Below are 16,827 nucleotides of genomic sequence, written 5' to 3'. Positions count from 1 at the left end.
AACAACAAATGTGATTCCTTAAAAAATATGTATATGTATGCATCTCTGTATATGCGTACATTCTTTTCTACTGGTTAGTTCCTACTTCACTACATTGCATTAAAACTAACTAACAGGGCCGCCTGTGTGGCTCAGTTGGTTAAGCGTCTGCCTTCAGCTCAAGTCATGATTCCAAGGCTCTGAGATTGAGCCCATGTGGGGCTTCTTGCTCAGCAGGGAGCCTGTTTCTCCCTCTACCTGCCACTCCCCCTACTTCTGCCCTCTATTCTCTCTCAAATAAATAAATAAAATCTTAAAAAAAAAAAAAAAAGGACTTTAACAGTGCTTCTCAATGTCTGCATAAAATACCGTGACCTCCAGTGTTCCAAATAACTATCAGCTTTATGACTTTATAGTTTACTAGAAAAAAAGAAGGAAAGATCCCTGGCTGGTTTCCTGCCCTTTCTGAGGTCAAAAGGTTCTGAGTATTAAATGAAAGTATTTATAAACTATATGCCACTGTATAATATTATTTCGAGCATAAGTAGATCAAAAACAGAGTAAGAGGAATCCAGGAGGTAGGGAGTTCTTTAACATGGAATCATAAGATTTTCAGGTTTCAAGTGTGTGGGTATTATGAAAGCCTAGGGAGGGATATCGAATTATTACCTAATCCACCAATGTGATTATGAGGGAAATCATGGTGGAGGTTTACTCCCACAGCACAAAATCCAGATAAAAAGCTTGTTGTGAGGATTTGTGAAAACCTGTGTACTTATCCTGCAAGATCCAGCCAGCAAAGAAAGTGCTTGTACCTGGTAGGCTGCCTTTGTTTAACTACTTTCTTTCACTCTGATGTTCTAATATTTTAGAGATATTTTCTCTGTTTTATAGCTTTCCAGAAATAGAAGCTAATACATGATCATAAAACAGCATAAGTTGTATTAGTTTCCTATGGTTGCTGTAACAAATAACCACAACTTAGTGGCTTCAAATGATATAAGTTTACTCTAGTCATCTTACACCTCTGGAAGTCAGAAGTGCAAGACAGTTTCTCTGGATTAAAATCAAGGTGTCAGGAGGATGACTTTTCTTCTGGAGGCTCCAGGGGAGACTCTTTTTTTGCCTTTTCTAGCTTCCAGAAGCCACCTACATTCCTTGGCTCATGGTCCCTTCCTCCATCTTAAAACCAGCACTGGTGGCCCGGAACTTTCTCCTGTTGCCATCTCTTTCTCCTGCAGCCATCTCCTGCTCCATCTGCCACCTCCCTCTTTCATTGTGATTACAGTAGAGCCCCCTGGATAACGAGGGGTTCTCTAGTTGAAGGTAAGTTGATTGGCAACCTTAATTCCACCTGCAAGTGTAATCCCCCGACCTTTGCCAGGTAGCATAATATATTCCTCGGTTCCAGGGATTAGAATATGGAGGGGCAGGAAAGGTCATGACTCTGCCTACTACATGGATTATAATCTAGATTTAAATCAATAAGCATCAGACATAATATATGCCAGATACTTCATGAAATCTTTGCCTGTCTTAGCCCTCAGAGGCTTGGCTTTGGAATGTGTGTTGTACGGGAAGGTGAGGGAGGCCCTCTTTCACTTAGGATTGAAGCAGCGGTGTGCTGATAAACTTAGAAGGGGGAGGTTGGTTTGTAGCATTTACTGATTTCTGTGGTGAAAATACTCCCACAATGGTCGGTTTGAAGTTACCAAGATGAAGTCCGGGAGCACATATAAATAATGTCAACATATCCTAGTACAGGAAATAAAAGTTTGGTGGAGTATCCAAGCACCCTTTCCAAATTTCCCCTTGACCTATAGGACTGACTTGTCCTGAACCCATCAACGTGACCAGATGCTAAAGAGCTTGCTGCCTTTCACACCCTTGTTCTTATTAAAAATCAAAGACCACTCACATGTGCTAGCAGGGAATACAGTTTACTCTCCCCTCACTCACATACAGGTTGTGACTAATTAAAGACCTGCGTTCCGTGGTGACTCCCCCTGGGAGAGGAAAAACTGAAGGGCAAGGGGGGTTAAGACCACAGACCAAGCTAGGGACTCTCGGGTGGCAGTAGGCTGCTTGGTTTCTACTTGACCCAGAGTTCCTGGACAGTAGCCATTTGCCTGGGGAGGAGGGTGGTACTTTGCAGGCTGCTGTCCACATGTGTGTCTGCTGTGCACTTTAAGGAATCAGTGCTCCATAAGTACTGCTATTATTGCTTCCCTTGGCCATTTCCACACTGGCAATGTGAAGGATGCCATTTCTAGATGGCTAATGTCCATTTTTCTTTTATCTGACACAAGCTACTAGATAGGCTCACACTCAGTAGGAAAAGCCACAGATTTATATTCAACAGGAAGAACTAGGTCCTGGTGGCAGCACAGGGCAATTAACCAGAGAAATCAAGTCCGTGGAAGGACCAGGGTAGGCTGCTCCTTATCTTGTTAGGAAGCTTATATTAATACTCCTCGACTTTTCTGTGCACAAGAATCAACTGGGGAGCTTATTAAAATGCAGGTTCTGGTTTAAAAGGTCTCAGGTGGGGTCTCAAAATTCTGCATTTCTGACAAGTGATGCCAATGCTGCTGGCTTAAGGAACACATTTTGAATGGGAAGGACCAACATATCCATGTTCTCTCCCCATCTTTCACTTTTGGATAAAATTATGCCAATAATCATTACAGTTATCACATTAGAAAAGCCAACCCAATTAAGATTCTGTAGTTAATGATTGCAATACATCTAGTGTTATGGTACAACTTGGAAAGAGGACAATGTTGCTTTTACTTAACGTGAAAGAAAGCCACGTCGGCCACGAACATTTCTGAATAGTGTACATTATTTGACCCTGGGAAGAAATGAGCTATTAATAACCCACAAGCCAGCCAATTATGGTATTAAATGACCACTAATACGTGGCTCGTAGAAGAAGTTGCAACACAATAATTCTTCAGGATCTGCAAGCCTCTTAATTCAATTCCTGGTGATGACTGGATGACTTTCTTAGTTCCATCTAAAATGTAGACAGACTACATAAAAATAGGACACCTCTTCTACAATCACAAGACCAAAGTGTGAGGCTTCCTTTGAATAAAAAGAAATGAGGGGGGGAACTGGATGAAAAAGGATGGCGAATAGGGAAGTAGAAAGACCAATACAAATGCATTAAAGGTTAAAAACAAATTATTGTAATAAAAATCTTTTCAGGGAAGGTATAGTAGCTGATCAATTGGAAACAGATTGCCAAATCAGATTTTGTAAGCAGAAGTTCTTACACTCTTTTGTCTTACACTTCCAGCATTACATTAGAGTTCCTCCCATAGAAGTCCAGTCTAATCTCCGCACCAGCGCACACATCTCCCTCTACAGATGCTCCCAGCCATGAGAGAATGGGATGAGGTAGGGCTTAGTGTAGGGGCATGGCAGGGAGCTGCCCAAGATCATACAACATAACTGAATACCTTATAAGAAAGGTGGTCTGCTTATCAGCGAGGTGGACAGCAGAAAAGACTCATCCACTCGCATGTGTCTTATAAGCCATCACCTTCTGGCTTCATTAACTCCAACTGGTAAAAACATCTATTGCTTGGTAACCAGGCTTAAATTTTGACCAACACTCGGTCTTTAAATTTTTTTAAAGATTTTACTTATTTATTTGACAGAGAGAAGGCGAGAGAGTGAACATGGGGGCAGGGGGAGCAGGAGGCAGAGGAAGAGGATGAAGCAGATTCCCTGCTGAGCAGGGAGCCCAACATGGGACTGGACCCCAGGACCCTGGGATCATGACCCGAGCCGAAGGCAGATGCTTAATGACTGAGCCACACAGGTGCCCCCAACACTCAGTCTTTAAAAGAGAAAAAGAAAGGAAAGGAGGGAAAGAGAAAGAGACAGGCAGACAGGCAGGCAGACAGACAGCAAGAATGTGTTTCCATGACTTAAACTTGTTTCCATGACTTAAACTTGCAGCAGATGCCACTCTCAGTGGGAAGTATCATGAACCAATGTCCATGCCTCCCATACTCAAAACCTACTACAGCTCAGGACTTCGCAGGGAATGGGAAAAGGAAGAGAGGTGGGGGTAGAACAACACGACATTCTTGTTCTTCTGCAGCAGAAAAGCATTTTTAAGAGATTTTTTCGCCAAACCCCAGAAAGAGTATCAAAACTAAAAACATCACTTTCACTCTGAGGTTTAGCATAGATCCTATTAGTAATACTGAAATACAAATGCACACTTTTTCTTTTAACAGGAAGAGAGGTAGGCTCACCTATTGAATTCTCACCCCAGAAAATTCCAAATTTAGATATAAACATGGCAGTGCACTGACTGCTTTGTTATTAACTGCTTTGTCTTCTGGTCAAATACACAGCCCCTACCTGGATTGCTTGCTTGGAAGGTGTTCACTAAGAACTCGAGCCCTGAGGCCAGTCTGCCAGATTTGAATCCTACTTCTGTTTATTGGCCAGGAGCCCTTGGGCAAGTTATATATCCTGTCTGCCAGTTTCCTCATTTGTAAACTTAGGTAATAAGAATAACATATACTCATAAAGTTGTTGTGAGAATTAAATGAATTTGTATATGGGCAGTGTGGAGAAGAGAACCTGGCAAGCAGAAAGCCTTCCATAAACGGCAGCTCATCATCCTTTCTACCATCTTACCTTCTCTCTCTGAATTGCCTTCATCTTTTGCATTTCGGCTTCTTCTGCTTCCTTCTTGATTCTTACAGATTCTTCTCTTTTTAGCTAAATTGTATTGAAATTACAGAAGACAAAAAACAGTTACTATTTTTCAGTCTGAACCTCTGGAACACAAAATTATGATGAAAGGCAAATTACAGTATTGTTTGGGCTCTACCTCGCCATGATTATAGGCTGGTGCTTCCAGCTCCTTAGATCACAGAGAATGGTCAGGCTGCATCCCCTGCCTGTGAAATTAATCTCTTGTGTTTCTTCCTTGGTCTCTGTCTGTCATCCCACCCCTCACACAGGTTGGGGGGAGGAAAGATCAGATAATATTTCCTTATTATAAAACTCATAGAGTTCCTTATTTAAAAAAAAAAAAAAGGTCACTAGCATCTTAAATCTTTCTATGCTACTTTCATGACTGGTATTGGTTAAACAAATCCATGTCCTTGGAATAAAACATCAAAAAACAGGGATGCCTGGGTAGCTCAGTTGGTTAAGCAACTGCCTTTGGCTCAGGTCATGATCCTAGAGTCTGGGGATCAAGTCCTGCATTTGGGCTCCCTGCTCAGCAGGGAGTCTGCTTCTCCCTCTGACCCTCTCCCCTCTCGTGCTCTCTCTCTCTCTCACTCTCTCTGTCTCTCAAATAAATCTTTAAATCTTTAAAAATAAAATAAATAAATAAATAATAAATCCTAAAATCTTTTAAAAAAATATTCAAATCATGGTAGAGTTAAGCTATAAACAACAAATCCCTTTATCAAAGGTCCTGCTGGCTGATACCTATGGCTTGGATAAGAATTCTAGATATTTTTCTCTTCACTTCTCACTTCTTGATTTCTTTGATTGTGAGAGTTTCCTCCTGCAATCGACTTTAAGGTTTTGTTTTTGGTAAAGGTACTATATTGTTCCATGGCTATCAAAAGTGCTGGTACTCAAATTCCTTGCCAAAATTAAACTAAAGGAGATGGAATCTGACCTTTTGCTGGTATTTAGATTGCATCAGTTGGAGTTGTTGTTTCTGTCTGACTTCAGCCTCTGATTGGCTTCCACCTATGGGGAAAAAGTCACAAAGGTGAAACACGAATATTAAGCTAAAATGTCAGCCTTCAAAGACTAATTAATACATGATAAGTCTACAGCGTGAATTTCTTTAACATTTCCATGTCCCTGGAAATAAGGACATAACCAGTTTTCTTCCTAAGACATTAGAGAATGGTAATTTCTTAAAAGAGAAACAGAGCTGCTCAGCCTATGGTGCCAAATTCCTGAAAGAAGAGGACATTCTCACCAAGGTTTTAAATCATATATGTATTCAAGTCTTCACTTACACTGAAATTACACCTGAAGGCCCATGCTAAATAATAAGAAATAGTGCCTACCTTAGAAATTCTAGAACATTCGTCCTGCTTGAGTACGACCATTCCTTAACTTACTAAGGATGATGATCAGTGATGCTTTGTTTTTCTTTTTCTGACTCTACTGCCCCATATTCTAGTAGCAAAGTATAGGAAATCTTCAGGGGTCTTGCCACTAGGCAAATACATAGTCTTTATAATCCAGTTTTTAAAACTATAATGGGAATATTTTAGTTAGTAATTGATTATCAATCCATACTATTTATTATTGTTTCTTTAGGTATTCAAGAGAAAAAATAGATATTAGATTATCTGCCTGTTCTCTCCTAAACCTCAAATAATTTGGGGACAGAAATTCTTGCAGCTTGACAATCATCTAAGAATTGCTGCTAAGGGATTTCTTAGTGTTTATGCAAGCTTGGCATGTGTATTATAAAGATTCCTTTGAAATAATTCTCTGGTGCTTTGGTCACTAAAAGTGTCAGTTCTCTGAAAGATTCATTCACACAGAAGAAGCATTAAAACAATTTGCATTCACTGTAGTTTTTGTAATTGAACTGATAAAAACACCATAGAGACACTTCTTCTGAGTTCCAAAAGAGATATAAGGTCTGTTTGGTTTGGGCCCTTCAGTCTCTGTTGTGGGGGACTGGGGAATGGGAAAGAAACAGCAAGGGCTATTGAAGCTTTTATCTAACGTTACAACCACCATCAGCCTCTCCCAGAACTATTCCAATATTCTAAATGGTAAAGGAATAGGGGAGGAGTTGATGCCTAAGTCAGATGCCTAAGAATTTGAAGGTTTTGTTCAAAACTCGTCTCAAAGTTTGATACATTCTAGACTTTTTTTTTTTTTAAACCCAGCCTCCTTCCACGCATATAGCCTTGATCATTCCTAGATGTATCATTAACATAAAGCTGCAGTGAGACTCACATTGCCTAAGGCCCCAAGATAATAGACACCAACTGCTACAAATTCTAAAGTGAGGGACCTGGCTCTCTGCAGGGGGGTAACTGAAAAACAGTTTGGAGAAACTTAACTAGCAACTGCCTTCAGCCTATAAAAGAGGTTGGATAGGTCAAAGGGAGGTAGAAATCAGAAGAAAGAGGTTTTTCTGAGTTCCACTTTGTCTGTGTGTGTATTTGGGGAAGAAGGAATATTCACACCAAGACAAGCAAGAAAGGTTTAATGGAAATTACTTGGGGGAACTCAATCTGCGTCTCCAAGAGACTGAAGTACCTAGTGGCCCTTTACCTAGAAAAGTCAAAGTCTACATGCACCTGGCTGCTGTTAGGTGGCTCCTTAAGTCATCAAGAAGAGGTGGCTACATTGCAAATGGTCTGCAGTCCCAGAGTTTGGGGGAAGAAAGGATGCACAAGTGTTTCCTATGCTCCCAATCTGGGATGTCATGAAAGAGACCACCAATCTAAAACTTTCTTAAAGGACTTGCCCACTTGGGCCACCTGGAGGAATACTGGAGCCCTACAAAGACAGTCTCCCTACTAAGAGCCAATGGTGAAGCCAAGCAAACCAGCAGGAAAGTATGCCATGTCTATCAGGGAAATCCAGGTAAGAGATAGATGGCAGGCAAAGGGGCTCTGAAGAACCCCAAGAACCCCCGGGGTGAGAATCCCAGTAAGGATTCACCAAGACATTCAGAAACCAGGATCTGTACAGTACACATCCTACCTCTCATCTCTCTCTCTCTCCTCCTTTGACCCAGGAGGGGTCAGAATCTGGGAGCACGGGAGTCAATAGAGGAAAATTCAGCCATGTCCTGTTTTCTTTGCTAGTTTTCTTTCTTTTTTTTTTTAAATATTATTTATTTATTTGTCAGAGAGAGAGAGAGGGAGAGAGAGCGAGCACAAGCAGACAGAATGGCAGGCAGAGGTAGAGGGAGAAACAGGCTCCCTGCCCAGCAAGGAGCCCAACGTGGGACTCGATCCCAGGGCCCTGGGATCATGACCTGAGCCGAAGGCAGCTGCCTAACCAACTGAGCCACCCAGGTGCCCCTCTTTGCTAGTTTTCTAACCAGAATAGTCCTAAGCTGGAGCAGGGAAGAAGCTTTAATCTCCATTAGTAACCATTTTTAGTACTACCTAAGACTGAACATTAATTACTAAACGACACTGTTTAATGCCTAGAATTAGCTGGACAGCTTTCATTTGAGAAAGACCAATAAGATCTAATTTCTTCCAGACAGCATGGGAAAAACTAGTCCCATGCCAGGTTGAGGGAGTCCATTAGGAAGGATAAAGTTGTTTCTTGTGGTGCCCCTCAAATGTGGCTTACTCAGCATAAAGGTGACACTTGAGATTAACCATTTCATGAAATACAGTGGAATGATGGTAATAATACCACTATATTCACCCACTAAACAATTTCCAAATTGGCTTATTTTAACCTACATCCTGCAAAAACTACTTTTCTAAAACTCTTGCAACAAGTAGCCCCTGACTTTAAGGCATTTGTATTCACTAAATCTCTGGGAGCGGTGTATCCAGCGCCTTTCAGTTCTCAGATGCTGCCAGAAGAGAAAAGAGAAGAAAGCACATGAGTGATTCCCTTTAGGTGGCATCCCTGTCGAATGATTCAACCACCAGGCAAAGGCAGCCCACACAATTCATCACACTGGCATACACTCCAGAGTCCCAAAGGTCTCTCTACCTGTACAATGAAAAAACAGCTAGTCTCTTTATACCCACCACCGGGTCCCCAGTTCATTCTCATCTTCCTTTTAGAATTGAATCGCCATTCATTTTTTTTTCCCATTAGCATTCAATACTGCCAGGATTAATATGCGTGTGCTAGCTTTTACTCCCATCCTGACTAGTGCTATGACAAGGCATATGCAGCGCCCCAGGTAAGCTTTCTTCAGAGCTGATCATCTAAGAGGCTCTAAATTATTCAGCAATTAAGCCATCACTTTATTCCCACATAACTGTGGCATCATACGTTTGCTTCTTGCAGAAAATCAGAAACAATAACATACCAGTATACCTAAGAGTTTCGGTTTTTTTTTTTTTTTTTTTTTAAGATTTTGTTTATTTGACAGACAGAGATCACAAGTAGGCAGAGAGGCAGACAGAGAGAGAGGGGGAAGCAGGCTCCCCGCTGAGCAGAGAGCCCGATGTGGGGCTCGATCCCAGGACCCTGAGATCATGACCTGAGCGAAAGGCAGAGGCTTTAACCCACTGAGCCACCCAGGTGCCCCAAGAGTTTCGGTTTTAAATGCATTTCCATTCCAAGCAGCATAGTGACCCCAAAACCTGTAACGTGCATCCAAAGACAGGTGTAGGCAAGGCGCTAACAGGATCCCTGGGTGGCCTGCTCCTACCCAACTCAGGCACCTGGTTTGCTGGCTTACCTAACCGCCGTGGTGCCAGGTTAACGGGCTTCGCTCTGTGTTGCTCCTTCCACTTCTCAAGACTCTCCAGCTCTTGCTCAGCAACTAAGCCAGGTGAGAAATATCAAATCATCAATTATTAGAATGTGAAAAGGAAACAGGTCTCTTGAAAGCCCAAGGAACAAACAACAGAGGGCAATTAACTACATGTAAGCACAAGAGGACAAAATATCCAGAAAAGGAAGCCACCCCTTGGAGTCACCCTGCCCCCACACCCCCTCACACCACCCTGCCGGTACTTTCTCTCCATGAAAATAAACTGAAGGTTCAAATTTGAAAAAGAAAAAAAAAAACCTGAACTCCTACTAAAATAAAGGAGTTTAGTTTTTCCTCTCATTCTGGCAATTTTAAAACCCTATATCAAATTAAATTTAATTTCCTCTAGAGAATGTGTGCAAAATGAGAACCTCCTTATATCGATAAGAACTCTTCACACCTAGTAAACATATCTCCAGAGAATCTGATGCCCATACTACCTTTATTTTAAATGTCCCCCATGCTTACTGCAACTAGGAGGAGTGAGGGTTTATGGGTTCCTTGGGCTGGAAAGCTGCCTCGCTTGATGGAGCGGTGCTATTTCCCCAATATACCCGCTGTGTGACAGCAGGGGGCACCAGAGAAACTAATTCCGTTCTTCAGGGCACGTCTGACTCTACCCCTTAGACCTGATTGTCTCAAATGTCCATATATGGTAATTTTTAAACATTAGAGGGAAAAAAATACCAAAAAACTTCTGAAACATCCCCAAATTCCAGACCACACTAAGTCTTAAATTCCTGGAAAGTATTGAAATCAAAAGCTTGTAAAATGCCAAAACCTTTAAGGAATCCATTGGTCACCTGCTGGCAGTACCCACAATTACTCTGCATAGTTGTGATTATTGTATTTGGCGCTGATGCAGGTGTACGACCTAGGGTGCTACCTGTCTGGCGGAGACCCAAGTCTCTAATTTAGAGACCTGCTTTCTTGTTTTGCCTGTAGACCCATTCCCAGCCACAATATTAAATTTCTTACCAAGATCTAATGAAAGAGAGCACAGAACATCAAGGCTAGCCCCACAGCTTGACTTGAACAAGCCTCCTAACTTCTTTGTGAACTAGCGGAACTTTAGCTCTCCATTTACCTCTAAGACATAATGCTGTAACTTTTAATGACAGCATTTATTTTACCGTAAAACTTCAGTCAAATATGTGACACACCCAGTAGGTACAAGGAGCACAAAAATGAGTACAGTGTAACCCCTTCCCTCAAAGAGATTGTAATCTAGACAAGGAAACTAAGGTACACCAATAAAAACAGCTGAGGGTACACAGTGGTTAAAGAAAAATTCCATTAAGAAGGGATGGGACAAGACAGATAAAGACAGGGACACTGAGGGTTGCTGGGGGGAGGGGGTTTGGGAGAAGGGGATGGGATTATGGACATTGGGGAGGGTATGTGCTTTGGTGAGTGCTGTGAAGTGTGTAAACCTGGTGATTCACAGACCTGTACCCCTGGGGATAAAAATATATGTTTATAAAAAATAAAAAGTTAAAAAAAAAAAAAAAAAAAGACAGGGACAAATTAGGTCATGGTGCATTTTATATATGATTCCTCTGCTCCACAGTGTTCATAGTCCTGTAAGAGTATCTGTAGTCAGCCCAATTTCCTGGGAACTAGGTAGATTTATTGGCAAAAGATGTGGAAAAGTTTAAGCCCCATGGAAATCTAAGGTTTATGATTGCACTATAAGTTCTGCTATTAACACAGAGAAACAAATTTAGAAACACTAATAATAGAATAATTTAAAAAGGTGTAATTAAAGCAGTTAAGTTAAAAAAAGAAAAAACTTGATAAGATCTAGTGAGTCTGTGTCTATACAAATGAGAAAAATACTACAAACCTAAGTAAACCAATCCTACTCTATTCAGAAGACGGGAAGCATTCTGAATGTTGACTGAATAAATATACGTACTCCTTTTTATCTGATTTCTTCGGTTTTCATTTGGTACTATCATGGTATATGCACCTGGGCTGGAACGAAGAGAAAAAACATTGATTACCATGAGAAAATACTAATGCAACATGGGGGCTTAAGTGGGTAGAAGAAGAATCAATGAAACAAGATGGAATTGGGAGGGAGACAAACCATAAGTGACTCTTAATCTCACAAAACAAACTGAGGGTTGCTGGGGGGAGGGCGTTGGGAGAAGGGGGGTGGGGTTATGGACATTGGGGAGGGTATGTGCTTTGGTGAGTGCTGTGAAGTGTGTAAACCTGGTGATTCACAGACCTGTACCGCTGGGGATAAAAATATATGTTTATAAAAAATAAAAAATTTAAAAAAATAAAATAAAATAAAATAAAAAACACATAAAAAAAAAAAAAAGAAAGTAACAGCATAAAATGTTTAGAACAGGGGTACCTGGGTGGCTCAGTGGGTTAAAGCTTCTGCCTTTGGCTCAGGTCATGATCCCAGGGTCCTGGGATCGAGCCCCACATCGGGGCTCTCTGCTCAGTGGGGAGCCTGCTTCCCTTCTCTCTCTGCCTACCTCTCTGCCTACCTGTGATCTCTGTCTGTCAAATAAATAAATAAAATCTTAAAAATAAAGAAAATACTAATGCATATAAACCTCTAGACATTCTTCCTGCTCATATATTTATGATCCTCACCACCAAATAGGTACCGTGGAAGATAATCTTCTTAAGGCCCAGCTCTGTTCTCTGGAAGCTTAGGAACTAGTTGTCAAAGTAAAACGAACACATATGTCCAAATACGGAAATACAAAGCAGCCCGTGAAGTCGGGCAAGTGACTGCCTCACAGCTGGCTCCTGGTAAACTGTCCATGTAGGGATCCATTGTTCTTCCAGGTGGCACTTGTGGGCAAGTCCCTTTGAAAGGGGTTGAGATGGGCATTCTCTGCCACTCTGACCCACACTGGGGGTACAGAAAACATTCCCACATCCTTTGACCAACTGGAAACACAGGCCGTTTGTAATGCAGCCACCTTCTCTTCATGACCCTTCTGATTGGCTCTCTGGCCACAATCTTGTGCTTTGGAGCTTTGACTCTTCCAGGCATGGGTCCACTAGGTCCCTGCTTCTCCTGAGGTCACAGGTAGAACATAATCAGAGAAGGATCCCTGAAGCATTTTAATTCATGGGGTGGGGATCGGGGAAGACTTCACTTAAGGAAAAATACGCAACACTGAGATACCAGGAAGCTGTTAAACTTGAGGACAGAAACTTGACTGATCTGTACACACCCAGCCTCGGGCACAATGCCTGGCACGAAGTAGCTGCTTGATGAATGTGGGCTGAACTAAAATGAAATGATGCCACAGATTCAGTCTGTACCTCTGTGGAGATTGGGGGGGGGCTCTTCTTTGAGATGATGCCTGGGGTCCCACAAGAACACAAATACTTCACAGAGCAGAAATCCAGCGTGGCAACAGACTGCAGCATACGTGTGAATCCAGTTTTAGGGGAAATGCTACAGATAAACACAATCAGCTTATAAATGTAGGGTTTTGTTTGTTTGTTTTTTAAAACGGACACTTCGAATTCTCTCTCTTCAACACAGAATATACCATTTCAAAGGACAAATTAGCAAAGATTGACCAGCAGAGGCCGAAGTGCTGATTAACAGAAGTCATTTCTTCCTTATCTCATTATTTTCCTAGCTGCAAGACTTTAGCCTGCTTCAAACTGGGCTTTAATTTTAGACTTGTAAATGGGGACGTGTAAAACCACCTTTGCATGCAAATGGGGCTGCAAGATGTCCAATTATTTAATGTATATCAGCAGACATTGCATTTGTAGCCTCACATGCATACGACGTTATGAATACAAAATTAGGAGGCTGCTACTGGAAATGAATCCCTTGTCCACTGCAAATTCTTTGTTCACCCTAAGAAAGATTTTTCACTTCTCAATTGCCAGCACTTCATAGGATCTTGGGAGCTGCAATTCTGTGGGTAATAGCTGCACACTTGAATATGATGCAGGGGTGAACCGTTGTACAGAGCCTTAAAGATGAAGCACAAGATACTGGATTTAAATGTCAGCCATGACATGACTACACAGTCCTCAGTGTCCACTAACATTCGCCATTCCAGGGATTTGACTCTACAAAGATCAGTCGTTCTCAAACTTTAGCATCCCTCAGAATCACCTGGGGGTTCTTGCTGAAGGGCAGAGTTCCTGATTCAGGAGGTCTGGGGTGGGGTTTGAGAACTTGCATTAACAGTTCCCAGGTGATGTCCATGTTCTTGATCTAGGGACCACACTATGAGAACCATTTATCTAGATCAAGTTATCCTTGAACATTTGGATTTAAGGGAACTTAGGGATTAAATCCCTGTTAAAGGCAGACATTAAATCATCTACCAAAGGTCATGGGGTCAATTAAGTGATGATGCTTAGACTCAAACCCTGGACTTTTGTCTTAGACGTGTTGGGCATCTGTAGCTAACTCTTCAGCTCAACACAGAAAGCATACAGTAATAATTGTCATTTAACTCCACCCTCTTGATAGACTTCCAAAGTAATCTATTTAACTGAGCACCTATTTACGGACTTGTGTTAAGGGGCTTTCGAAGAATGAGGGGAAATACAAAAAAAAAAAAAAACCAGACAGCAACCACTTTAACAGAGCTTAGACCTTAATTTGGAACAATTTATGAAGCCACAGGAGCACAGCACAAGAATGCCCAAAGAAGTGTCAAAGTAGGATGATGTTAAGTAGAGATCCAGGGTCAGGGAGAGTCACAGAGGCCCCAAAGGGGTAGAAATTTTCAGAGAAGGATAGCAAGCTGAAGTTTAAAAGACGGGATCCAAAATGGCAAAAGAAGTGTTTCTTCAGAGGCACTTTACTAACAGCTGCTTCAAAGAGAATTTTCCAAATTCCATAGGCCTCGGGTATGCAAATTTTGTGAAAGATTTGGAAAGAAAAATCAATCCATTTGTAAAAGATATTACTCTACAATATCTAATCTGGATAAGTTTAAGTCTGATAACAACATACTAGAATCTTTCGTTTTAGGATGAGAACTGCAGTCAAACTATTGCAATACACATAGTCTATAAGTTCCCAGACACAGGGCAAGACCATGAAAAGAGGGACAGAATTACCCAACCCTAAATTCAGAGCCTTTTAATTGAAAGCATTTTAACATAACCCCAGGCTCAGTGACAGAAGTCCCATTAATAAGTGTTTCATATTAGAGAATTCCTTAGCAACCATCTCAGCAACACTTTCTTGGCTGAACATGCCAAATCTGAAACAATAGTTAGAAGAAAGCATGGCAAGTAATGGAGATTCTATTCCTCTTACTTGCTATAGAAGGAGGAGCCTACATCAGAGGATCTTTTTTTTTTTCTTTAATCATGTGTCAGAATGTAACGCGCTGGTAGATCCAAATATTCGTCCCTTCTCTCCTTGCTTTTTCTTGACATGAATAACAAGTATAATTTATTCATGTTTTCAGCCAATTAGTTTCCACCCACAGCAAGGGCCTCTGCTGTTTTAACCTGCATGTCTTCCCTTTCAACAATCTGACTCTCAAAGATGCTGATCTAGACAAGCCCAACCTATCTATATTTAGTATTCTCGGCATTTTCTGATAAAGCAACATTCAAGTCACTGAAATAAATGTATATCTTTGAAAATTAGTTTCCTTAATTACCTCATTGAAATTTAATGAAATATCACAATTTGTAAGATTATTTTCATTTTCCAACAGCACACATCCAGGAGAAATACTGAGAGAGAACATATAAAGAATAGCACAAGACAAGAGGAAAATGTGTTCCTGCACCATAATATATATATATATATGAAAAATACATTTAAGGAATGTTTTTCCTGTGAGGTCTCTCCTGAGCTACACAACTGTTTCTCTTGTGTCCATTCTTGCACAATTTTTATAATGTCTCATCAATAAGCACTCTATGAAAAAATGTTATGCTGAAGTTATGAAAAATATCTTGGCTGGCTACAAGTATTACATAAATATATCCCCTGGTGTGTACAAACTACAGCAGATGTAATTTAAATTTCTAATTAGGAACAACACTGGTTTGACTGAAAAAGAAACATAGTCAAGAGCAAAAATTCAGAAAGAGGTAGGAGATTGAGTAACAAACACATCTTTCCAGGCAGAATAATAGACATGTAGTCTACCATCCTACAAAAAAAAATTAGTTTCAGATTTTCATAGTTCAAGAAAATCTTAACCTTGCGTGAACTTGAAAAAACAAGGATTTTTTTGATTAATCAAAAGCACTGGATAGAGAATTATTTTCTAGCTATGTCTTTCCACACTGGTTTTTGTCTTATGACCTTAATATGAGCATCTGAAGTTTACTGTTTTTAGCCAAAATGAGTCAAAACTTTTGAGCCATTCAGGTTGCCAAAAGTTCTTTATTAAATAGACCACATTTCCTAGAAAAACAAAAACAGGCAAGATCAGGCTGAGCAAATCATCCTTAACCACTAAACCTATTCCACCAACCCTGATCCAGCACTCCACAACTCCAGTGTAGAAGGGCTCATGAATTCTTTGGTCTCACAACCTGCAGAGCCCAAAACATTGTGTACACATCCAAGAGGCTGATGTGAAGCAGGTCAGTTTTTAATTCACAGCTTCTGTTGGACAGTTCAGTAGATCCCCAGAGGGCTGAACAGACACCCAGTGGAAAAGATAAACAAGAGATTACAGGTCATCAGCACCTTTGTTCATAGGATAACTTCATGGAAAGTCAAAAGAGGTATATACATGCACACATCTATCCATCCCAGCACTCATATGTAGGCTTATGACTTAATGAGATGTGGTAAACTTATGCAAATTAGAAAAATGTGTCCCTTCTTTCAAGTGGAGGTAACCATACACTAGGCCACACAATTTGGTATATATTTCAGCTCCAAATTATTCCCTTAGCTAGGCAAGTTTGTATGGTTACCAACCTGCACAACCATACAGGGTAGACCTTAAAGATGTCATACTTCATCACGTAAAACACTATCTATACACATAAATGATAAAAGCTGTGAAGATAGCAGGAAGGATTCACTCTAAGGATACAAAGAATATATATGAAGCGTAGTATTATGGAGACCATCTTTAAAAGGCCAAAAATCAATGATGGGAGTAGAGATGGGTGGGGACCAATTGTTAGGTATACTAGCAAAAATGCATAAAGTTGCTACTTTGGTAAAAATAACCACAAGGAATACCTATTTTCAGAACATAGAGATATCACATCTGGGATTTCTTTTGAGCCTACTTTCAAACTAACCTTAACCTAACAAGCTAACCTTAGCCTACTAGTGAGCTATTACTCACTAGTATTACTATTAGTATATATCACTATATTACTATTAGTATTACTATTCACAGATGCTGGCAAAA

General features: G+C 40.7%; 1 protein-coding gene across 4 annotated transcripts in view; it reads right to left on the bottom strand.

Annotated features, from left to right (window-relative positions):
* Window positions 1-16,827, bottom strand: part of EPSTI1 (epithelial stromal interaction 1) — a 91,024-nt gene that overhangs the window by 62,247 nt on the left and 11,950 nt on the right. For 2 of the 4 annotated variants that reach the window (XM_082701376.1, XM_082701375.1), the window contains exons 2-5: window positions 11,388-11,446; window positions 9,395-9,478; window positions 5,648-5,721; window positions 4,645-4,728 (exon numbers count right to left, since the gene is read on the bottom strand). In XM_082701376.1, the coding sequence (XP_082557502.1) occupies window positions 4,645-4,728; window positions 5,648-5,721; window positions 9,395-9,478; window positions 11,388-11,446 (301 nt within the window). The remainder of the gene's footprint in view (window positions 1-4,644; window positions 4,729-5,647; window positions 5,722-9,394; window positions 9,479-11,387; window positions 11,447-16,827) is intronic. The other 2 variants (XM_082701377.1, XM_082701378.1) reach the window with 1 other exon arrangement.

This window comes from Mustela nivalis (genome assembly GCF_964662115.1).
Source record: "Mustela nivalis genome assembly, chromosome: 15".
NCBI classification, from domain to species: Eukaryota; Metazoa; Chordata; class Mammalia; order Carnivora; family Mustelidae; genus Mustela; species Mustela nivalis.
This window is presented reverse-complemented; position numbering and strand designations above follow the sequence as displayed.